This window comes from Danio rerio, chromosome 21 (genome assembly GCF_052040795.2).
Source record: "Danio rerio strain M-AB ecotype USA chromosome 21, GRCz13ab, whole genome shotgun sequence".
NCBI classification, from domain to species: domain Eukaryota; kingdom Metazoa; phylum Chordata; class Actinopteri; order Cypriniformes; family Danionidae; genus Danio; species Danio rerio.
The window spans coordinates 16,956,283-16,979,124 of NC_141041.1; the positions used below are offsets into that span (position 1 = coordinate 16,956,283).

The 22,842-nt window shown below is 34.2% G+C and overlaps 3 protein-coding genes and 2 long non-coding RNA genes across 5 annotated transcripts; 3 read left to right on the plus strand and 2 right to left on the minus strand.

The window, feature by feature from the left end:
* Positions 1–1,506: 1,506 nt before the first annotated feature.
* Positions 1,507–3,070, minus strand: LOC147838820 (uncharacterized). Its single transcript, XR_015520166.1, has 2 exons — positions 2,979–3,070; positions 1,507–1,728 (listed from the first exon to the last, which is right to left on the minus strand). It is a non-coding gene; the product is annotated as an uncharacterized LOC147838820 (long non-coding RNA).
* A 1,419-nt stretch (positions 3,071–4,489) lies between these two features.
* On the plus strand, positions 4,490–8,804 carry chchd10 (coiled-coil-helix-coiled-coil-helix domain containing 10). The gene is given in 4 exon segments (NM_200784.2): positions 4,490–4,653; positions 5,688–5,913; positions 7,920–8,061; positions 8,239–8,804. Coding segments are annotated over 4 exon segments (432 nt in total). The 5' UTR covers positions 4,490–4,609; the 3' UTR covers positions 8,259–8,804.
* Positions 8,805–8,907: 103 nt separating this feature from the next.
* Positions 8,908–11,570, plus strand: ddt (D-dopachrome tautomerase). The gene is given in 3 exon segments (NM_001002147.2): positions 8,908–9,059; positions 9,241–9,416; positions 10,899–11,570. Coding segments are annotated over 3 exon segments (357 nt in total). The 5' UTR covers positions 8,908–8,951; the 3' UTR covers positions 10,972–11,570.
* Positions 11,571–12,969: 1,399 nt separating this feature from the next.
* Positions 12,970–20,311, plus strand: gstt1b (glutathione S-transferase theta 1b). The gene is given in 5 exon segments (NM_200584.1): positions 12,970–13,099; positions 14,342–14,429; positions 15,890–16,040; positions 16,184–16,360; positions 19,609–20,311. Coding segments are annotated over 5 exon segments (729 nt in total). The 5' UTR covers positions 12,970–12,987; the 3' UTR covers positions 19,810–20,311.
* On the minus strand, positions 19,680–22,820 carry LOC147831878 (uncharacterized). Its single transcript, XR_015520172.1, has 2 exons — positions 21,868–22,820; positions 19,680–21,654 (listed from the first exon to the last, which is right to left on the minus strand). It is a non-coding gene; the product is annotated as an uncharacterized LOC147831878 (long non-coding RNA).
* Between the last annotated feature and the right edge of the window lie 22 nt (positions 22,821–22,842).

Genomic DNA, 22,842 nt, shown 5'->3' on the forward strand with positions numbered 1-22,842 from the left:
TAATACTGAAAATATGTACCGAATTCTGATATTTTCTTACAGTAGTAGTTATATACACTTGGGAAAATAGTAATTATTTTTAAACTATATATATAAAGTTATAGTTATTAATAAAATAAATAAAGTTATACATATTAATAAAACTTATGCAATCTGCACCCTCGAAATGAAAGTACAAAGACTGCCACCTGCTGGTGCAAAGAGAAAACTTATTGATATGAACTCTTTAGATCGCTTTAGAACAATTTGTGTATGTAGGATAATGGAAATGCACAATATGTGACTTTTTTTAAAAGCAATAATACATATGCAGTCATAAACATGTTTTGACAGTTAATATGACTGTGATTTATTTGATGCTTCACAAAAGTTGCAGACACCTTGACCAATATCAGAATGCTTTTGTAAACATCCAGTTATTCTTTACACCGATTAAAAAAACGGCTACTATAATATAGAAAATCTTCTCTAAATGTAGAACTAAATACATTGATATGCATTGAAATACATGATGAATACACTTGACACATGAAAGTGTAAAGCCTGCCGCTCATAACAAATGTGGAAGGTTATTGCGTGTCATATTTAACAAACGGTTTACTGCTCATTTGATGTAGTTTTGCTCACATGGATAATTGAATATTAATCAGATGATGTCATTACGCTGCTGTGCCGTCAGCCAATCATTGCATTGCTAATCATGATTTCGAGGATCGATAGATCTGTCCTTCACAACACACGCAGCGATCTCAGATCAGTTTATCCAGACATTCTAATCTGATTCGCGAACTTGTTTGAAGAACCAAATTAGCGAGAGATCAGTTATCAAGATTAAAAGATCTAGGATCTGCCAAATCATCTTAGATCATTTAAGCAAGGTACGAAGAACGGACCCCAGATTTTGTTAAAATTGCGTACAGTTGAAACGTTTACATACACTTTATGTAGAGGCACAAAATAATTTTTTGAAAAAAATCAGATGTTAATGAGACTAAACTTGTTGCAGAATAGCAGAATAGATATTTTTGAGAAATTGTTATACCCAGCAAACATGCTACTTTGGGGCCCATAAGGGGCCCATGTGGGCAGCACAGTGTGGGCCCAGATACCGGCGTGAAATGTGGGGCACGTGTGGGACCCACACTGTGGGGCAGGTGTGGGGCCCCTTTGGGACAGCCCAAAAGTGTGGGCTGACTGTGGGCTATCCCACACTAATCAGAGCGGGTTATCCCACAGTCAGCCCACACTTTTGGGCTGTCCCAAAGGGGGCCCACACGTGCCCCACATTTCACCCCGGTATTTGGGCCCACAGTGGCATGAAGTGTGGGGCATGTGTGGGCCCACTTTGAGACAGCCCAAAAGTGTGGGCTGACTGTGGGATAACCCGCTCTGATTAGTGTGGGATTATACAATGCATTTTCAGAACAGTTTTACTTGACAATAAACTGGGTCATGTTTGTAATTATTTATTTACAGAGTTTAATAACAAAAAAATGAACAACTGTATGATATTGAAACAGAATTATATTTAATACAAAATCAAACATGAATAAACACAGAAAAGAAAAAGCCATTTTTAACTCCAAAAAATTTCATTAAAAGTAAGTCCTTTCTGAGTTTTGGCCCTTCCTTGGCGCCCACCATCTCTGTCTCTTGACTTTCTTAACCATGATTTTATTGTTGCATCTACTTGGCAAGCTGTTCCTTTGCTGATTTTTGTGACAGTGTCTGAGAAATAAAACAATTGAAATTCAAATGTTAAAATCAATGTGTTATTTAGGTTCGATGGACCCTTTTCACAATTCTGGGTTGTTAAGTAGCAGAAGTCATCATACTAATGGCAGAATACAACAAAATGTTTGCATTTTATTTTGCTCCAATAACCAAAGAAAAACCAAATGATGGTGTTATCAATACTTTCAGAAAAAAAAACAATAAATAAAAAAATAAATAAAATAATAATAATAGTGTGAGACTGATAATGGCAACCAGAGGAGAGAACAACGTCAAATTTACTGTCCTGCCCATAGGCACTGCATTAGAAACACCTGACACAAGCAATATTTATTATTATTATTTTTTTTTGTAGTTTGACGCACAGATGACATAATACAAAGTATAGCTTTAGAAGTGTACATAATTTTTAAAAATCTAAAATGAAAAAGAACTAAAGATTTAAGATGCTGATCACCATCAACACATCATAACCTTTTTTGTGAAAAGGGTCCATGTACTCTTACAAAAAAAATGTATTCTCAAGTATACTATTAGTATATTCATTTTAAACTATAATTAAGAAAGTATGGAGTATATTCAGTATACAGCAGAATAAAACTATAGTGGTTTGGTGAAAGTGTACTCACTTTGTACCTCAAGGAAGTGTGTGTGTGTGTGTGTGTGTGTGTGTGTGTGCGTATCTATTACTGTGTGTGCAGTTGTAATGGTTAAGTGCAATAGTCAAGTTCTGAGCATAGAATAGAGTACAGAAACTAAATATTTACAAGTATTTATAACCACTTGCCGTACAGATGAAAAATGTCATTGTGTAATTTTCAAGTAGTACACTTACAATTATACTAGTAGTTAATACATAACGTATATCACATCTATTGAATCTGAGATTAGATTTTCTTTTAAGGGTTGTTTCTGTTTCTAAATTGTTAATACTCAGACCAAAAATATTATGATTATGAAAAAGATGTGCTTGGCAGGCTTTAAAATTAGACAAATTGACCAACATTATAAATAAAGTTAAAAACTTATATTATTATTTGTAGTTGTTACAAAGCCCCTGGGGTTGTAAAAAGACTCCAGGATAATGAAAAGTGTTTCAGTCTTTAAAAATTTGTGGACAAATAAATGTTACTTACTTAACTGTTTCTACTGTTCTTACTGTACATGACTAGTAATTTTCCTTCAGATTTCCTTTTTAACTCCTGTTACAGAGGGTTATAATATAGAAACATTACATACTCTACCTTTAAATGCTTTGCAGATCAGCATGATCTTTTTATCTGGTCAGAGCCCTTCTAGCAGTTGCTAGGCTAGTCAGCATCTCTGGGACAGCTCTGTGTAATCCAAACGTAAACAACTCTGTAACTGTCCTTGTAACCATCGTCTTAAACCAAAAGTGTATTTATACAATCGAAAGTGATATTAATATCGTTTTAACAACTTGAATACAAAAACAACATTTACAGAGGATTTCAGCGTGGTGGAGCCCTTTAGTTAACTTTGCAGTTATCATATAACACAACCGGCCGCTAACTGCCGTTTTGATACAATGCCAGCAAACAGATACAATCTTCGCTACTAATTAACTCTTTAACTGCACGTTACCTCACTAAACTTGTAAACACACTTGAGTAACATTTACCCACGAAATACAAGTTGGGGCCACAAAGGGAAAATCCATTGGGCCCCGCTTGGGCTGACCTATATGGCGCCCACATGGGTTTTTCTGTGGGCAAGCCCACTGTGGGATTGCCCACAGAAAACCCACATTGGGCCCCAAAGGGTAAAATCCATTGGGTCCCAAATAGGCTGACCCATATGGGGCCCACATGTGTTTTTCTGTGGGCAAGCCCACTGTGGGATTGCCCACAGAAAACCAACATTGGGGCCCCAAAGGGCAAAATCCATTGGGCCCCACATGGGCTGACCCATTAGGGCCCACATGGGTTTTTCTGTGGGCAAGCCCACTGTGGGCTTGCCCACAGAAAAACCCATGTGGGTCCCAAAAGGGAAAATATTTTAGGGGCCTGCATGGGCTACCCCATATGGGGCCCACATGTGTTTTTCTGTGGGATTGTCCTGCCCACACTGTCCCACAGTAAACCCACATTTACCCACAGTGGGCCCACACTGGCATGTTTGCTGGGTAGATGAAATATTACCTGTTAAAAGTGACAACTAAAAAATTATACAAAATAAAAATTAAATGTAAAAATATATATATATATATATATATATATATATATATATATATATATATATATATATATATATATATATATATATATATATTAACCATAATTTGCTCGCAACAAACAAACAATAATGTTACGTCAAATTAAAAATGACGATCTATGTGTTAAAAGTATTCGCGACAACCATCACATGGGTTTGTGTGCCAAATCAAAGGCAATCTGATTCCTACTTTGGCATCTCTGCTTTAAATAATGTGACAGTTGTTTAGTGTTTAAATGTAAAACGGTTTTTCATATTTAAAATTATACATTTACAAAAAAATATAATATTTACATTATAAAATCTCAACGTTGAGCGTCACATCGCTGAAAGAAAAGAAAATATTAACTGTCGTAGTTTGGAAACCCTTATGAATAGCTTTAAGAGTCAATGGAAATGTTCTATAAAACATTTACCTCAGAAATAACAAATTATTCGCGGGGCTTTCTAGAACATCAAGTCGCGCATGCGCAATGTCTACAGTAACCACACAAGGTCAAACACACGTGCGTCTGCGTCCACCGGCTGTCATTCAGAGTACTGTGTGTGCGTGTGTAGACTGGATTTGACCGCCTTCACGATTGTTTTGCGACGTTATAATAAAAACTGAAAGGACTGAACGTGGTTACAATCTACTGAAATGGCAAGAGGAAGTCGCAGTCGTCCTTCACCGGCACCAGCGAGGTATCTTTAGATGCAGTAGTTTTATAACGTATTATAAACCTCCGATGTAAGCAAGCGTGCTAAAGCTAATGTAACTTGGAAGTAAAGTTTGAGGTTAGCTGCGTTTAGCAAAACAGAATGGGTACAGAAAAATAGCACACAACATGTTTCTTTGCAAGAAATGATCGAATTCTGGTATTATTCTACACATCCATAACACTAGGTGAAAGGTCAGACTGAAAAGTTTATGTTTATTATTAACTACCATAAGTTAAAACTGTAAAAATGTGTGCAGTATTTGTTTATTCGTGTAAAATGTCTGTCATTTGATAGCCTGTGACGCAAACCAGGTTTAAGACTTTATCTCCTTTCCATCTGAAGATGCCAAAAGCAGCTCTGGGTCACGTGATATTGATACAGATTAATTTAAAATATATTCTTGGTATGCTAAATTCTGTATGTGTGCTTTACAGTGAGTGAATATGCCGAAATAGCTTATGCACATTATATTTTAAAACTTAAAGTAGAAGTTTACCTAAAATCTAAACTCTGTCTGCATTTACTCATTCAAGTGTTTCACAACACAAAGGTAGATATGCTAATTGAAGTGAAGTAGGTTTTATATTCGCACATTCAGACTTTCTCTTTAATAATATAATTTCAGAAAAATATTCTTTGCAAATTCTTAACTGTGAATTATATTAGCAGCCAAGGATTATCAAAGTACAACATGGTTCACGGTCAATTCAATAGTGCTAATGTTGTTTTTAAGTCATAGCTAGAATACTAAATTCAAAGTATTGTAATAAACCACATAGAGACCATGTCACAAGTTGTCATTATTTAAAAATGAACAAATGTGCAAATCTAAAACTTTACCTTAACAATGTACTGAAGAATGTTGGGGGAAAGAAACAGTTCTTGACTTCCATAATATATATTCAATGTATCTTCCTTTCTTCATAAATTTAGAACCACTTGAACGAAAGTGGTCATTTTATGGTGACCTGTAAATTTAAATCTCTTTAACATATTTTATCCTGTTTTCTTCCTAGTGCTCCTGCCCCATCCTATGCTCCAGCTCCTGCAGCTCCTCCTCCGATGGCAGTGGCCCCTGCTGCGGCTCAGCCTAAGCAGCCAGGTCTCATGGCCCAGATGGCCACCACAGCGGCCGGAGTGGCCGTTGGTTCAGCTGTTGGGCATGTGATGGGCAGTGCCATCACAGGTGCCTTCAGTGGAGGCAGCAGTTCAGAGGCACCCAAACCAGCACCCACATATCAGGTCATACCCAAAATATTTATTGAAATATTATATTTTTATTTTATTTTCCATGGAGTGTAACCAACAACTCTTTAAGCGGCATTGAGTCAAAGTATTTTTCATATACACAATTTTTAAAAATCTTCATTAAAATGTTTTAAGTCGTAGAGTTTAATCACAACATTAGACATTTAATTTGAAGAAATATATTTAAAAATATGAAGGTACAAGACTTGACCGTTTTACGTAGAGAATGAACCACAATCCCATGAGTCTATCTCAGAGCTTGACATTAACTTTTTTGATCACCAGCCAGTGTGGCTTGTAGTTTTCCAACATTACCAGCCATTTGCCATTTTTACTAGCCACAATTTTGTTGTTGGGAAAATATATTTTTTAAGCTTATAATTAGACTTTGGCATGCTAAAATGACTTGATTTAGATTTTGTGTTATTTCCCCATGCCTCATTCATTTCACCTTTGTGTGTTGTGTATGACCTTGCTCAATGAGCAACCTTTTAAGTAAATAGGTTGTGGTTTCATAGCAGCGCATTGCAATTAATTTTTTTATTTCAGATGACTTTTCAGGGCTCAACACTAAGGATTTACCAAATTTGTCTTTAGCCACACCATAAATAAAAACAATTTAAATTTAAAAGAGAACCGATCGCACTAGTTAAGTTTCCAGCGCTTCACATCACCTGAAATCAGCCTTGATACTAAAGCCCTCGTCAGTGCATCAGGATTGTCTGTGTCTCTCCGTGCTCGCAAACACCCTCTCATTTGGTATTCAATAGTTTCTTTTGCTCACCCGAACACAGTTTATTTTGTCATCTCTCACGTTGACCCCTCATTGGGCAATTCTTATTGTTGAACTCTGCTTTATACTGTAAGTAAACTACAATTTAAAAATTACCTTCAAAAGACTGTCTAATCTGCCACAGCTGAAATCTACCTGCATTTGATGGCTGTTACAGTCAAGCCCTGAGTATATTCCTTGTTTAATAAATTGCTTGTCCCTCAAAAGACGATGCTGACACAATAAACGTGTAGTGGCATTTGGAGGCGTGAGATACAGAGCGCAGATGCTCTTGACAGTTTTGGAGGTAATTAATAATATTAATACGGTTACGGCATTTCAGAATGACCAAAACAACATTTCGGATGTTTAACAATGTGGTTAGCTGCGTGTTTGTCCATTTTCGAATCCCATCACACACACTATTTACACATTGTTAATGCACATACTGGAGGGTATTCGAAAAAACTGTTTCCATCATAGTTTATACGCATTTTTACTTGTTGAATATAAAGTTTATCCTGTTTTTATGTGCATTTTTAAAATGCTTGTGTATCTTGGCATTTTCATGAAGCATTTTTTATGTGATAATCCAAAATGCAGATGGAAACAGCTTCTGAGTGTAGAATCATGGTTGTCATCATTACATTCTATGGGAAATCATATACATGGACGAGTTCAAGTATTCAAAACTTTCTATAATGCTAACAAAAGAATCATTATAAGCAAAACAAGAGTTTTAAAGCAAATTACTAATGAGAGATGAGCCTGACAAAGCTTTATTATGCCAGTCATCCACTTCCGGTTCTTCTAGCTGTGATTTTGTAGGAAAGAAGCACTGCTGCCTATGAAGTCATTTGCTGTGTTTTATGGAAGTGTATTATTATTATTATTATTATTAGTGTGCTTTTTCACCAAGAATTCTAGTACAATTATTTAAACGATTTTTTTAAATTGTTAACATGGACTGATGGATTTGTATAGCATTGATTAACATCCTCATTGTTCACAGTACTTTAATCATAACAATAATGTAGCAAAAAAATTGTGAATAAAATTAATGGGTATTTACAGCATCTTTAAACAGCCAACTGTTCATGACAAAACACAGTATCAAGCGTCAAGTTTTACCAGTAAAAAGAGGTCTGTTTAATGTTCTTGATGTATTAACTTATTAGTAATAAGGAATATGTAACAATCAAGTATGTATTTTATAAATGTTTTTCAGGAGCCATCACGACTTCCACCCTCTCAGTCTGGTCCTTGTCTCTTTGAAGTGAGGCAGTTTCTGGACTGTGCCACGACTCAGGCTGATCTGAGCTTGTGTGAAGGCTTCAACGAGGCTCTTAAACAGTGCAAACTCTCCAGTGGTAAGCGTATGGTCAACATGGACATTAAATGCATGGTGCTATGCCAATCACACAGGCAACATGCAAAATTCCAAATTAGATCATGACAGAAAATATATGTATATACAAAAAAGGGAGAAATTTGTATATTTGTCATAATGTTGCCTTTTAAAATAACCGGATATGTTGTTTCTTCAGGTGTCACGTCTCTGGTGTGATGAAGAAATTGGAAGAGCTGGACACTACAACTAGAAAAATAAACTACAGGTCCTGAATATTACTGCAGTGAATGTCTGCTTATGTTTATAGTTATGAAATATGTACTGATACTTTTGAATGTGTGATCATGTAAATGAGGTTGTACATTAAAGAGCTGCTGTTATCTTATTTCTAGCTTTGTTATTTAAGCATCTCGTGTAACATGGGGTAATGCTGCTTTGATGTGTGTTTTTTTTGGCACATTACACAATTGTATGCCTAGATTTTGATAAGATCATGTTTATGATTTACAAGGTTCTATTGGAGTTGCTAAACAAAAGCCTGATAAAAAGGCTATTCAAACTATTTGCAAGAATTACACAATCGTTCTCCTTCAGAAGTAAAGATAAATATAAGCATTTATTGTACTTTTACAAAAACATTATAGATCAAAGTATTGTATCTGGTATCCAGTATAGAAACGCTACTTTGAAACTTAGTTTGACTCTTGTTTCAATCTCATTTATTCAATCTCTAAACGCTCAAGAGGTGTGACAAGATTTTGCTACATTGACCAATCGCAGAGTTCGGTGAACAGGCGTCTCTATCTTTCAACCAATCAGAGAGAGCGATGTATCACGAGGAAGAGGGGCTGTTGTTGCAGCAGCCAGGTCATTCTCACATTTTGACAGAAACGCACAGTGATAGAAATCATGCCGTTCATAAATATAGAAACCAATTTACCTGCAAGCAAGTTTCCAGAAGACTTTCTGAAAAGACTATGTTCTACATTGGCTGCAGCACTGGGGAAGCCGGAAGACGTGAGTATTGTATCGTTAGCTGTGCAAGATAAAGTTAATGTCAATGTTTTTTTCTATGGTTTTGTGTGGCAGTGGTGTTTTTTTTTTAACTGAACTTCAAATGTCTTGACCTTGATCATACGAAGTTGTGACTGCTTCACTTTTATGTAAACGTATTTTATGATTTGGCTTACGTCTTCAGAGGATGAATCTGGTGGTAAAGCCTGACCTGCCAATGTTTTTTGCGGGGTCCAGCTCCCCATGTGTGTTAATGACCGTGTCGGCCATTGGAGTGACCGATACTGCGGAGAAAAATAAGCAGCATAGTGCTAAGATCTTCCAGTTCCTGCAAGGAGAATTTGGGCTGAGCGATGACCGGTAAATTGATACAAAAATGCATGAAAACAGAGTTAAACGCATCATTAATGTGTTTGACATCATTAATCCGTTAGTTGCATAACATGTCACCTCATTAAATAAACAAAAATCTTATAAAAATACTTGTGTACACTGAAATGTATAGCTTACGTGCTAACATCACAATAGCAATTCCATGCAAAAGTCAACAAAGTTTTCAGTAAAATATGTTTTAATGAAAAACTGTTTTTCATTAATGTTTCTGTCAATGTTTTTCAATAATTATATTTGATTTACAAAAGTCTTAAAAGTGGAAATCTCACATCTGTCACATTCATAACAAAGCCTTTTCCTCATAAATGCAAAAAAGTCAAACAAAATGATTAATTTGTGTTCTATAGTGAGCCAACTCTTATCTTTCTGATTAGCATTATTTCTTTTGAGTTGTGTAGTTTAAGTTTCTACAAAGTACGTTGTATACGGTAAACTTGCAGACTTTTTTGGTCACATCCATAATGCATGATTATTTTCCTTATTTAAAATTGTACAAAAATTTACAGATCAATGACAGATTTATATTTTTCTGATCCCATAACTCTGTGGTTGGTTAGTTGTTTTGGAAAATATCAACGGATGTTTCAATACAATGTTGACATACTTGTTTCTGTACTTTCTCCGTAATCCTGGAATTGCTCTTACTTTTTTCTGAGTTTAATTTAAAATTGTATTCTCTGAAAGAAAGATCAAAATATTTTTGATTGACATTGTATGAATGGGTGTGACTGTTTTGTTTTCGTTTTGGTCTGAAATTGTATGCCTCTCCCTTTTAAACCAGCATGCCATTGGTTAGCTATAGTATGTAGTAGGCAAAAATGGCATGTGGCAAAAGAAGTGTGTCTAAATTCACAGTACAAAAGGCATACCTCTATAACTTTTATTGAATCTCTTAAATGGTTTGTATATCTAATACTGGCAGTTTTGTCATTTAATCTCCCTTCATTTGTTCCAATTTAATTTTATTTTTTTTAACACAAAAGGAGATATTTTGAAGAAAGCTTAAAACCCGTAGCCATAGTATTTGTTTTTTATTATTATAAATGTCAATGGTTACCAGTTTTTAGTTTCTTCAGAATAAATCTATTTTTTATGTTCAAAAGAAAACAGAAACTTACAAAGGTTTGGTATCACTTGAGTAATTTTTCAATTTTGGGTGAACCATCCCTTTACGTGTGCGTCTGATGACCATGGTCTGATGAATGGGCACTTTATCATCCCATGAGTACACTGGAGAGGATATATAAATGAGAATGGAATATAATAAATGACATTTACAAATGACTTTTCAATCAGCGGTTATGTAATAATTGTATTACAGAAAAGAAAACGCCCTAGAGAATGCAATTTCAAATTGCCTTATCATCCCTTAAAAGTGATATGTAGTCAACTTATAGTCTGCATTATTGTATAATACCCTGATTGTCTTTCTCATCTGTTTTGTTTCAGGATTTTGGTGTTGTTTTACCCTCTGGAGCCATCACAGATTGGGAAAAAGGGAACAGTAATGAGCTTCCTATAAGACTCAACATTCCTCGTGGAAGTGAATACTTTTTATATGATTCCTGTTTGAGATCCACTTAGTGGAACATGCATTGCAGTATAGGCAAGTTGTGTTCATATAGGATTGAACGTATTTGGCATTTAACTCAAGCTTTATTTTTTCCTTAAGTACATTTGGTGATTTGACAATAATTGTTTTACTGTTAAGTTAAAAATAATGCATTTAGCATTTGGTATCAGAACAAATAGTGGGTTAGCTGTGTCTGTTTTTAGACAATGATGAAAGTCATATTGATGAAATCAGTCTATGAGAGATTAATTTATTTTCAAATGTCATTTTTTTTCTTAATGAATGCCACATTAATCAGATCTGTTAAATCAAAACATGAATAATCTTATTGCCAGCTTACTAAAGCCACTGATAATATCTTAAATCACTTAAAACAGTATGTGTCTGAATGAGGTTTGATTTGCACATTATCTTCAGCGAAAGATATTACTTGTAAACACATTTGCTCTGATGTAGCACACTACACGATGTATTTTATCTCTGTCATCAACTACACTGATAGACTTTTAATTGAGTTTATAGAAAATAAAAAATCCTCTTAAATAAAATGTGTAGTTCATTTAGGGAGTTTTTGGGGGGTGATGTTGGTAGCATTTGCCTACACGGGTCAGTTTACAAGTGCTCATAGAAGAGATGAATTTCTTGAATATTCCTAGGAATTCTGCATTTTGAATTTTTTGGTAAAAAAATCCACTGACAAGGAATAATGAATAAGAAGATCCTAGTAAGTGTTTTTGTGACTCTTATTGAAAGGTACACATGTAAATGCTTAACTGCTACACCAGGCAATATCTTTTAGTTTTCTGTGTTATATGTTTGGGAAGAAACCAATATTTTCTAGAGATAAATAGAGAAGCAGGTCCTTAGTCAGGGGGGTCTGGGTGGTTCGAAAAACCAACCTTACCACTGACAAAGTCAGGAGTTTGACCCTTATATGAGCTAATTTATCCATTTTTCTGACTTCTATGCCATCATATATTGTGAAAATTCATAGATTGAAAAAGGCTTTAGGACTAATAAAATTTAATTATTCGAGTGTCTAAATTCTTACTGAGTAAAGTTGATCGGGCTAGCAAGTTTTTATTTTAAAACTATTTTTACCAGATTCCTATTTTTAAATGATAAAAAAAATTGTATTAAAATATTTTTTTTCATATTTCTTTCTTTAACTTTTTTATTTAAAACTCTAAGCTCATAGCAATATTTATAAAACTGGTTTAATTTACAGTTTAGATCCAAACTTGTAAAAGCATACTTCGTTGTAAAATAGTATGGTGAGCACTTTGACAAACTTGTAGGAAATTGAATTGCAAACTTGTAGAAAATTTGCTTCTTAAAATGTCACTAAAATGTATAATTTAATAGAAAAATGAGGTGAATAACTGCATAAAAGGTCCACTTTTACAGAAAAAACACCCCTTTTAAAAGACTAGACAAGGGACTGAGATGTCATACTGGTTTTAAGAATTAATATTTATTTACTGCCAGCTGAGATTTCCAAAGACTTCCTCAAGTCAGAAGAATAGTTTATTACTCAAACACATTATTTTATATTTCTGTATTTGAGACCAAGCGTCTCTGATTTGAACTTTACCTTATTTTGCTGAGGTAATTGTTCAAAGAAATAAGTCGAAATACCTCTCGATTTCCGATAGATGGCGTCAATTGTTTAAGCAAGAATGACGGGAAAAATAACCCAAAGTTCAAAAACTTCTTATCTTGCAATTTTATTACATTACTTTCAATTATTATCACTAAATATGAACAGTATTTTGTATGCTTTTTAAATATAAATCCACACACTCACCGTGAGATGGACTAGTTTTCCTCCAGTTGGCACGGATTTCCATGAACAGAGTTCAGAGGGGCGGGGTGGAACTATACGATACTTAAAGTGCAAACAGTCGTTTTATTTCACTTTTGCAGCGAGTCGTGTTTATCTACAGAGCTCAAAGCTTTTTAAACATGACTCTGGAAATTTACTTGGACCTGTTTTCCCAGCCCTGTCGCTCCGTGTACATCTTTGCTAAGAAAAACAACATCCAGTTCGACTACAAGAAGATTTCTCTGTTTGAAGGTATGATTTGATTTCTGCAAAACCGCCTGAAGTTCGCCTTAAAGTTATTTTACAGCATTCGTCATCAAAATATCTCCAGGGGAAGTGTTTGCAGACATTATGTTGGTTATTGAATTAAAATTCAGTGCTATACGTTTCCCTTTTGTCTTATTTCTATTGTTTCATGGAACGTTGTGGTTGGACTTAAGCAAGTAATCCTTTATTGAAAGAAAGGTATTACTAGATTGATTCTGTGAGAAAAAAACTTATCTGACAAACTGTGCCGTCGATTGTCATGTCTTTGAACTTTTACGTTGTGTCTGATTGTATAACAGGGGGATTTAGTGATTTGGGGTCCAAAGCAATAGTTTTGCTATGGGGCTCAACGGTCTCAATAACTTTTCTTTCTTTCTTTCTTTCTTTCTTTCTTTCTTTCTTTCTTTCTTTCTTTCTTTCTTTCTTTCTTTCTTTCTTTCTTTCTTTCTTTCTTTCTTTCTTTCTCAATATTAGCATCTTATGTACACATTTTTCTTATTTATATTTGAAATATTATTCAGTACACAAACATCCCAAATCAAGACATATTGTCCGTCAAGAAGCAGCCTTTAATATTGACATAAGACTGTACTGAAACCAACTCACAACAAAATATCTCAAATATGTCTCTCAAAAGAATGCACTCAAAACCCTAGAGAGACACTTTTATAGCCGTAGTGACATTAGTGAAAAATAATCATGCATCGTAAGGCTCTCTGGTCTCTCTAAAGTAAAATTAGTACATTCTGGATAGAATAATTATTGCTTAATTTTGTTAAAACCAATGCAAAAAAAAAATAATTTATGGGTGACACAGTTGCTTAGTGGTTAGCACTTTTGCCTTACAGCAGGAAGGTCGCTGGTTCGAGTCCTGGCTGGGTCAGTTCAGTTGGCTTTTCTGTGTGGAGTTTGCATGTTCTCCCACGGTTGGCTTGGGTATCCTCCCCCACATTCCATAGACATGTGGTACAAGTAAATTGAGTTAGCTAAATTGACCGTAGTGTATGTGTGAAAGAGTGTGATGGATGGATGGATGTTTCCCAGTACTGGGTTGCAGCTGGAAGGGCATCTGCTGTGTAAAACTTATGCTGGATAAGTTGGTGGTTCATTCTGCTGTGGCGATCCCTGATAAATAAAGGTACTAAGCTGAAGGGATATGAATAAATATTTACATATAGCTGATATCTTAACAGTGTTTTGCTTAAAAATGAGCATATGTTCCTTCAGGTTATCAATATGGTGAAGAATTTGGAAAAATCAACCCACTAAGAAAATTCCCAACAATCAAAGATGGAGACTTTTGCTTAGCTGAAAGGTAAGTGACTTTGCAAGCAAGTTTAGCCTTCAATTTACGACCTAAGATATTAAGATTTTGTACTTCTCTCAGATTCTATCCCCCTTGTTTTTCTTTAAAAAAAACTTTTGTATGCATTTCAGAAGTAATTTATTCCTAGCTTTAATCATGAACTGTGTTGTTTTAAATTTAACCAAATCATTAAACTTAATTATCTTCAATTTAAAAAATGTAAAACGGCTGTGACAATATGAAAATCAAAGGTCACAACAAATAAAAGTTAATGTTGCCATAAAAGGCAAATTCTAAACAGTCTGTAATTCCAGTTCCAGAACTGAGCAACATCAACTTTGACCAGCCTTCATACACTTAAGCTAAAGAAGACATTTTTTATTTTAAGACAAACATTTATTTGAGTGTTTTTAACTTCTTTCACAAAAGCTTGTGATATTTACTGAAGCTTTGAAATTAATATAAAAATTGCATACGCGCTTAGAGAATGTATGAGAATGCAGAAGAGCCATTCCAGCGTTATAGATGTGACATTTTCAGTAAAAACTCCAAACATAAATTCACAGAGAAAGTCGTCGTCAGCATTATATATCGAAACATCTGTTTATATTTTCAAAACAACTAACCACAGAGTTATGGGAGCAGAGAAAAATATCAATCTGTAAACATGTTTTGTACTTTAAATGAGGGAAAATAAACATGCGTTTTGGAAGTGACCAAATAAATACGCAAGTTTGCAGTACACAACATGCTTTGTAGAAATGCTGTCAATTAAACTGCATTAATCAAAAGGATAAACGTTGACTCATTATAGAACAAACATTATTTTTTTTATTTGATATTTTTACATTTAATAGGAAAAAAAACTTTTATAAATGTCACCCCTCTCCATTATAGATGTGACCAATGTGAAATTGCTACTTGTGTGACTTTGTTAAATCAAATATGATAGTTTGAAAACATTGACAGAGACATTTTTGAGTCTTTATAAAACACTGTAAAATGCTTTCTTACATCAAATATTTAGAAACGGTTTCCATATTTTGGTAAAAACTTTTTTTTTTCATGGCAAGGTTGACATTGGCATGGAATTGCACAGAAACCAGTGAATAAAAGCATGCATGTATCAAAATTAGCATTTTCAGTGCTGACTTAATACCTTTATTGGCCATTGTGTTCATAAGCACAACAGGTGTGTGCAGGATCGTTATTATTTTCCAAAAGTTACCACTGAGTACATTTCTGTTAGTAAAATGCTGTAGGCTGGGGACCAATCACAACAAACAAGTCCAACTAACAAATCAGAGTCTTTATTTTGACTACCATAACAGTAATATACATGTTCAATACCATGCTTTATTTTATAATTGCCAGCGCCATGTGGATTTCGATTTCATAGTAACCTGTTGCTTGTTTTGCGCATCTTATCAAACTGTTTATGTAAATTAGCAATTACTTCCTCTTTCTAGTGTCGCGATTATGATCTACCTGGCTGACAAATTCCACACTCCAGACCATTGGTTTCCAGCGGACTTGCAGAAGCGAGCTAGAGTAAATGAATATCTGTCGTGGCAGCACACTTCCATTCGGATGCATGGAGCTAAGATTATCTGGTTTAAGGTAATTGAAGTGCAAATACACTTAGATTTTAACTGCGCTCTATTAGATGGTTAACTCCAGTTGCTTAAGAATGAAACCTGAACTTTAGAATGTTTACATTTATTTATTAGTGGATTTTGATTTGTTTCCTTATGTTTTTGTAGATCTTGATTCCAGAAGTGCTGGGAGCTGAGGTCCCTAAAGAAAAGATGGAGAACGCAGAAGAGAATCTGAATGTGGCACTGCAGCTCTTTCAGGATAAGTTTCTGCAAGACAAATCGTTCATTGTTGGTGATCAGATCTCATTGGCTGATTTGGTTGCTATTGTGGAAATCATGCAGGTATGCATGGAGATACAAATCTCTAGATTTGCTTAAAGCACCTGTTCAAAGCAAAATGGAAATTCTAGCATTATTTATTATCCCCCGGAGTGTTACAAAACCACACGTGGTCATTTTCAAAACAATACGAAAAAAATCATTTGAATCCAAGAGTCTTGTCTCTCTAATGAAAGTCTGTTCACTCAAATGCTGATGCTTCAAAACATTTTAAAAGATACAAAAACATAACATTCACATGAACTAATCATTGCGTTCCTTGCAGACATGTTTATATTAGTTTATTCAAAGAATTTTGGCTATGTGCATGCAAAAAGCATAAATGTAGTCAAAAATGTGTATTTGTATTGATTGGTTAAAAAAAGTAATGTACAAACATATTTAGGAATTTTCCATGTTGAAAGCCTTTAAAATGTTTTTTATTTTTTAAATATCTCCCAAATGATGTTTAACAGCAAGGAATTTTTCCAGTATGTCTGATAATGTTTTGTCTTCTGGAGAAAGTTGTATTTATTTATTTTCAACTAGAACAAAAGCAGTTTTAAATTAAAAAAAATAAACATTTTAAGGTTAGAATTATTAGCCCCTTTAGCCTGCATTGATTTTTTTGATTAAGTCTACAAAACAAACCATTGTTATACAATAACTTGCCTAATTACCCTAACCTGCCTAGTTATTAACCTAGTTAAGCCTTTTAATGTCACTTTAAGCTGTATAGAAGTGTCTTGTCATATTATTTACTCTAAACATGATGACAAAGACAAATAAATCTTTGTGAGTTATTAAAATTATTATGATTAGAAATGTGTTGAAAAAATTCTCTCCTTAAAAAAAAAAAAAAAAAAAAAAAATATATATATATATATATATATATATATATATATATATATATATATATATATATATATATATATATATATATATATATTACTTTGGATATTTGTCTAAGTTTTAACAAAGCATTCTGTTCAATCAAGGTTGTATTTTTCCATAAACCCTGCTGCTGAAAAAAATTAACAAATTTAAGTTAAATACAAATAAAATTACAACAGAGAAATAAGTAAATAAAATAAAAATATATTTTAAAAAACTAAAAACTCCCTTTACAGTATTGTATACATTTGCAGTTAGACAATATCAATTGTAAAAAATAATTCAAATAAATTAATACCTACATAATAATACAAATCAATAAGCTGACATGTTTACAATGGTCTTCTATATAGATTTGGGCTCAAACAATATTAATGATTATATTTAAACCTGTTTACACAAATTTCTTTATATAGATCAGTTAAAGGAGACAGTCTTCATTTTTTCAAAGTATGTGATCATAGGTTGCCATTTCTCATATTTTTGGACAAATCTGTTGGCAAGTTTTAACTATTAAAAACATTAATAACTTGGCACCTTTTTATCAGGTTTGGTTATAAAGGGCTACAGACCAAAATGAGTTAAAATTAGGAGATTATTACTATGTAGCTTGGAGTGGATATTTTTTATATTTTATTTTATATGTATATAATTTGAAATTTTGTATGTGTGAGTGGTCATTTTCAACGTGGCAATGCAAACAAAAAGAGACCCCCAAAATTCTGCTTAGCATTTCATATATAAAAAAGAAAAAGTTTTATTGATACATTTGTGATAATTATCATCAGGACAGATGCTGTGACTATTGAATAAGTGACTATTACATATAAAACTTTTTGACACTGACATTTGTATTCTGTGGTGGAACTTTTTAAAACTGATTCAGAGTGTGTTAACTTGCTTGATCCATGACAAAACGAGGTTTGTTCTTCAATGTCATGGTGTACATTTACAATTCCCTGTGAACCAATGAAATTTGGTCTCCTGTGTCAAAATGCCTTCCTTTGTGTTTCAAGGAAGAACAAATTTCTTATGTACACTGTAAAAAAATGTTGTTTCAACTTAAAGTAAGTGTTCGTGCTGTCTTAAAATTTTAAATTTACTTCACTTAAATATTGAAGTTACGTAAATTCAGGTTAAAGTTGCAAGACTTGACAATACAACTGTAATAGGTGTGGTCTAAGTTTAGTTAACTGAAATAGATCATTAGTTTTCAGCTCAAACTGTCCAAAGCAGCACAATCAAATTGTGAACCTGCATTCATCATCTGTCATCGTCTAAAAGTAAACAAATATAAATTTAAGTAAAAATATTACAATAAATAAAAATAAATACATACATGTACTTAATAAATGCAAACAAATACAATTTAAAGTGGATGTATTTAATTAATTAATTTCTTTTCATTTGCACATATTTGTACAATTTAAAGCTTGTGGGCTTTATTTTTATTAAAGCATTATCAGAGTCTTATCTCTCATTCCCTTTAAAAGTCAGTTGTGTCACGCCATGGCACATTTGCTATTTACATGGATGACTTTGTAAGTGGAAAAAATGAATGCTTCACAAGCAAGAAAACAGTTAAACAGACCATCTGCAGCACGAGGATAAAGAACGAGCCTCTTCCATTTGGCTTCTTTACTTTCTCTTTCTTTTTACTTTTACTCTTTACTTTTGTGGATGGGGAAACGATGATGTATGCACTCAACTGAAGACATCCATTAACCTACATATTTAATTTAGTTTGTTAAGTGCAAAGATTTACTTCAAAACTATTTTTAAATTCAGTTTTATTTTCCAGCAAACGAATAAATGAACAATAATAATGAAGAGTGGTAAAAAAAACACTCTTCTATTTAACTTCTTCAAAATAGCAACACGCCAACAAAGTGCCTTAACAGACCTCTATTGTAGACCACCACACCCATGAGTCTACAAAGTGGAGCTAATGGATTTGCTATTTAAACAATGTGGTGCAAAACGTGAAAATTAGAGTTACGCTGGTCTGAAAATAGCAACAAATCCTGCCATACATGTCTTGCGCCATATTATGCCGGGTGTATGATAGGGACCCATTTGTTTTAAGAAGTTGTGTTGACTAATATATGAGTTCAGCTGACTCTCTCTTCTGCTGATTTTTTTTTTAACACATTCAATCTAGATAAGCTAACGTAACATAAATTATTAAGTTGCCATAACTAATTGGGACTATAATTTTTTACAGTGTATTTGTAAAGGTAGGACCGTGGGTCAATGATGACAGAACTTATTTTGGTTAAGTTGTTAATTGAGATGAACCTTAGCTATAGGGGTTATTAGCCATAACTAACAACTGATCTATAATTGATGATGTTTTTGTTGTTTTTGGTTTGTTTCAGCCGTTTGCTGCTGGTATGGATGTGTTTGAGAACAGACCCAAGCTCAAGGCGTGGAAAGACCGAGTCAGAGAAGCGATCGGGGCTGAGCTGTTTGATGAGGCTCATCAGGCAACCATGTCCTTGCGGGACAATGCCAAATTCATTGATCCCAAAGGGTTGAGTCCATTGAAAGACAAGATTTTGAAGTATTTCCTCTCATAAACAGCATCAGTTAAATGAATAAGTTATTTTTAATGCTTGGTCAAAAATTCTGTGGGATTTTCTTTTTCTGTAAACAAATAATACAATGAATTCTATATACAGGCATGGCCATGCTTTGGCAGATGAATGCAAGAATCATTCATGTTTCTGTGTGGAGCAATAAAAAGAAACAAACTGTGAAAGGCCATGTTTCCAGCTGTGTTCACGCTCAAATTCTTAATCGCTGCACTCACTGTGACCTTTAAAAAACATGCAGTAACACAGAGATACTCAAAACAGCATTGTTCCAGAAAATCACTCAACACCCATGGGAAGGAGTTGGGAGGAATGTTTCCTCCTCCTGTGTTTATGGAATGTAATCAGATATCATATGGTTTCCTGCAGAAATTTTCGCACGAATGGCACCTTTTTGTTCATTTCATGTAGAGGCATGATACTTTTATTCAGCTATTTCCCCAATAATAATCTCCAATAATGTTAATAAATTAGTCTTTGGTCATCAGTCGATTCTGTTTATTTGACCCTGCTGTTTAAAAAAAAAAAAAAAGTATAAGCACTGTGGCCTCACAGCAAGAAGGTTGCAGGTTTAAGCCCCACTGGCTTAATTGGCATTTTGGAGTTTGCATGTTCTCCCCATGTTTACAAGTGTTTCCTCCCGGTGCTCCGGTTTCCCCCACAGTCCAAAGACATGCGCTATAGATGAGTTGAATAAGCTAAATTGTCCATAGTGTATAGTGTGTATGGGTGTTTCCCAACACTGGGTTGCAGTCTGCTGTGTAAAACATGCTGGGTAAGTTGTCAGTTCATTCCTCTGTGGTGAGCTTTGATGAATAAGTGGACAAAGCCGAAGGAAAATGAATAAATTTATGTATTTTCTTCCATACTCACTATGGTTTATGCATGTTCTTCCTGCGTTAACGTGGGTTTCCTCCGGGTGCTCCGGTTTCCCCACAGTCCAAAGACATGCGCTGTAGGTGAATTGAATAAACTAAATCGGCCGGGGTGTATGTGTGTAATGGAGTTTGTAAGGATGTTTCTCAGTACTCTTTGTAAAATATATGCTGAATGGGTTGGCGGTTCGTTCCTCTGTGGCGAACCCTAATGAATAAAGGGACTAAGCCAAAGAAAAATTAATGAATAAATATCACTTAAAGTGGTTCTTGGCTTTTAACCAGGGGAACTAATTTAAGTGCTATTTAGTAAACAATATTTTCTAGCAATGTGCTATCAACTGCTGGAGAAGCAGTTTCCTTATGGAATCTATATTGCAGCTAAATTGGTTCTCTTATAATTATGAACTGAAAAACCCTTTAGACTAAAGGGCTCAAACTTATTTCCTGGAGGGCCGCAGCTCTGCACAGTTCTGCTCCAGCTGTAATCAGACTCATCTGATCCAAATATTCGAGGTGATTAAGACTACTCTTGAACACAGTGATTAGGATCAGCTTTGTTAGAACAAGGTTGGAGCAAATCTGTGCAGAGCTGCAGCCCTTAGTACTGAGTATTAGACCTTTACTTTAGAGCAGGGGTGTCCAAACTCGGTCCTGGGGGGCCAATGTTCTGCAGATTTTAGCTCCAACTTGCCTCAACACACCTGCAGATATGTTTCTAGAAAGCCTAGTAAGAGCTTGATTAGCTAGCCCAGGTGTCTCCGATTAGAGCAATGGTCTTAAACTCAATTCCTGGAGGGCTGCAGCTCTGCATAGTTTAGCTCCAACCACCTCCAACTCACACCTGCTTAATAGTCTCTAGTACTCTTGAACACCTTGATTAGTTAGATCAACTTAATTAGGGTTGGAACAAAACTGCGGAGAGCTGTGGCTCTCCAGGAATCGAGTTTGAGACCTGTGCTTTAAAGTGTGTGATTACAAATTCAATGAAATATGATTTGTTATATTAAAGCATTAAATCAAAAACACATCCTCAAAATCTTAATGTTTGTAATTAGTTGCCTCAGGTGATTTATGGAAAGAGGGGATTTTGCTATTTGCTTGCAAATTCAGAAATACACAGAATGCCAATGAATTTACATGTCCATATATTGGGCCTATTGAAAACTAAACAAATGGTGGACAATATTTATTCTGAAAAAACAAATATTTAAGTGATTTTTCAAAGAGAATGAGTGGATAAAGTTATGCATACTTTGCAATAATAATTGTCCAAATAGGCAATTCTATTTTTAATTATGAGCAAACTGTAGCTTGATATATACTTTAACGAATCTGATGTAAATATTATATTTCTAACCAATAATGCTCACCTTTTATTAAGTTTTTATGGAGGCCTGTGGTTAATGTCTATTGAATCTGTAATGCAGAAAACAGCTGTTATGGGACACTCAACAAGAAACGTACGTTTTCACTTATAAAAAATGTTACAGAGCCTGACTTCAGTTTTTCTGTCCTCAAAAAAAATAAATAAATAAATTCATTAAAAATAAGCATAAAATCAGACAATTCATTGTCAGCTTCTCCTCCCTCAAATGAGTTAGCCTTAAAGGTGCATTGCATGCATTTTAAGTTAAATTTAATACAAATGTTACATGACTGACAGAAACATGAGGCCAGTTGTAAATTTATTTGTATAGAATTTATTTATATTGTCATGTTTTAATCAATTGATGTGAGTGATAACAATTTCTGAAGTTTTTTTCCCCTCTAAAAAACAGTTTTTTGGCATAACAATATTTTTAAAGCTTGTAGATTCTATTGGGCTCAGGACAAGGACAATGACAGAGTGTGTACAGTGTAAAGTGTTTTTAATAAAAAACAAAAATCTGAGAACCAAATGAATGACATAGTCCTTTACAAAACAACTCACAAAAATCAATCATCAGTCTATTTTAGACAATTTTGGGATGATTTTTTTCAATGTATTTGTTTTCATTTCAGATAGCGTTTCTGGTAGAATGTCTCTTAAATGTAAAACATATAATAAATATAGAAAATCTGTGTCAAATCCCTATTACCGGATCAACCAGTCATTAAGTGTTTTTCGGTAGTAGACGTGATCTTATCTCTACTTGAGAAA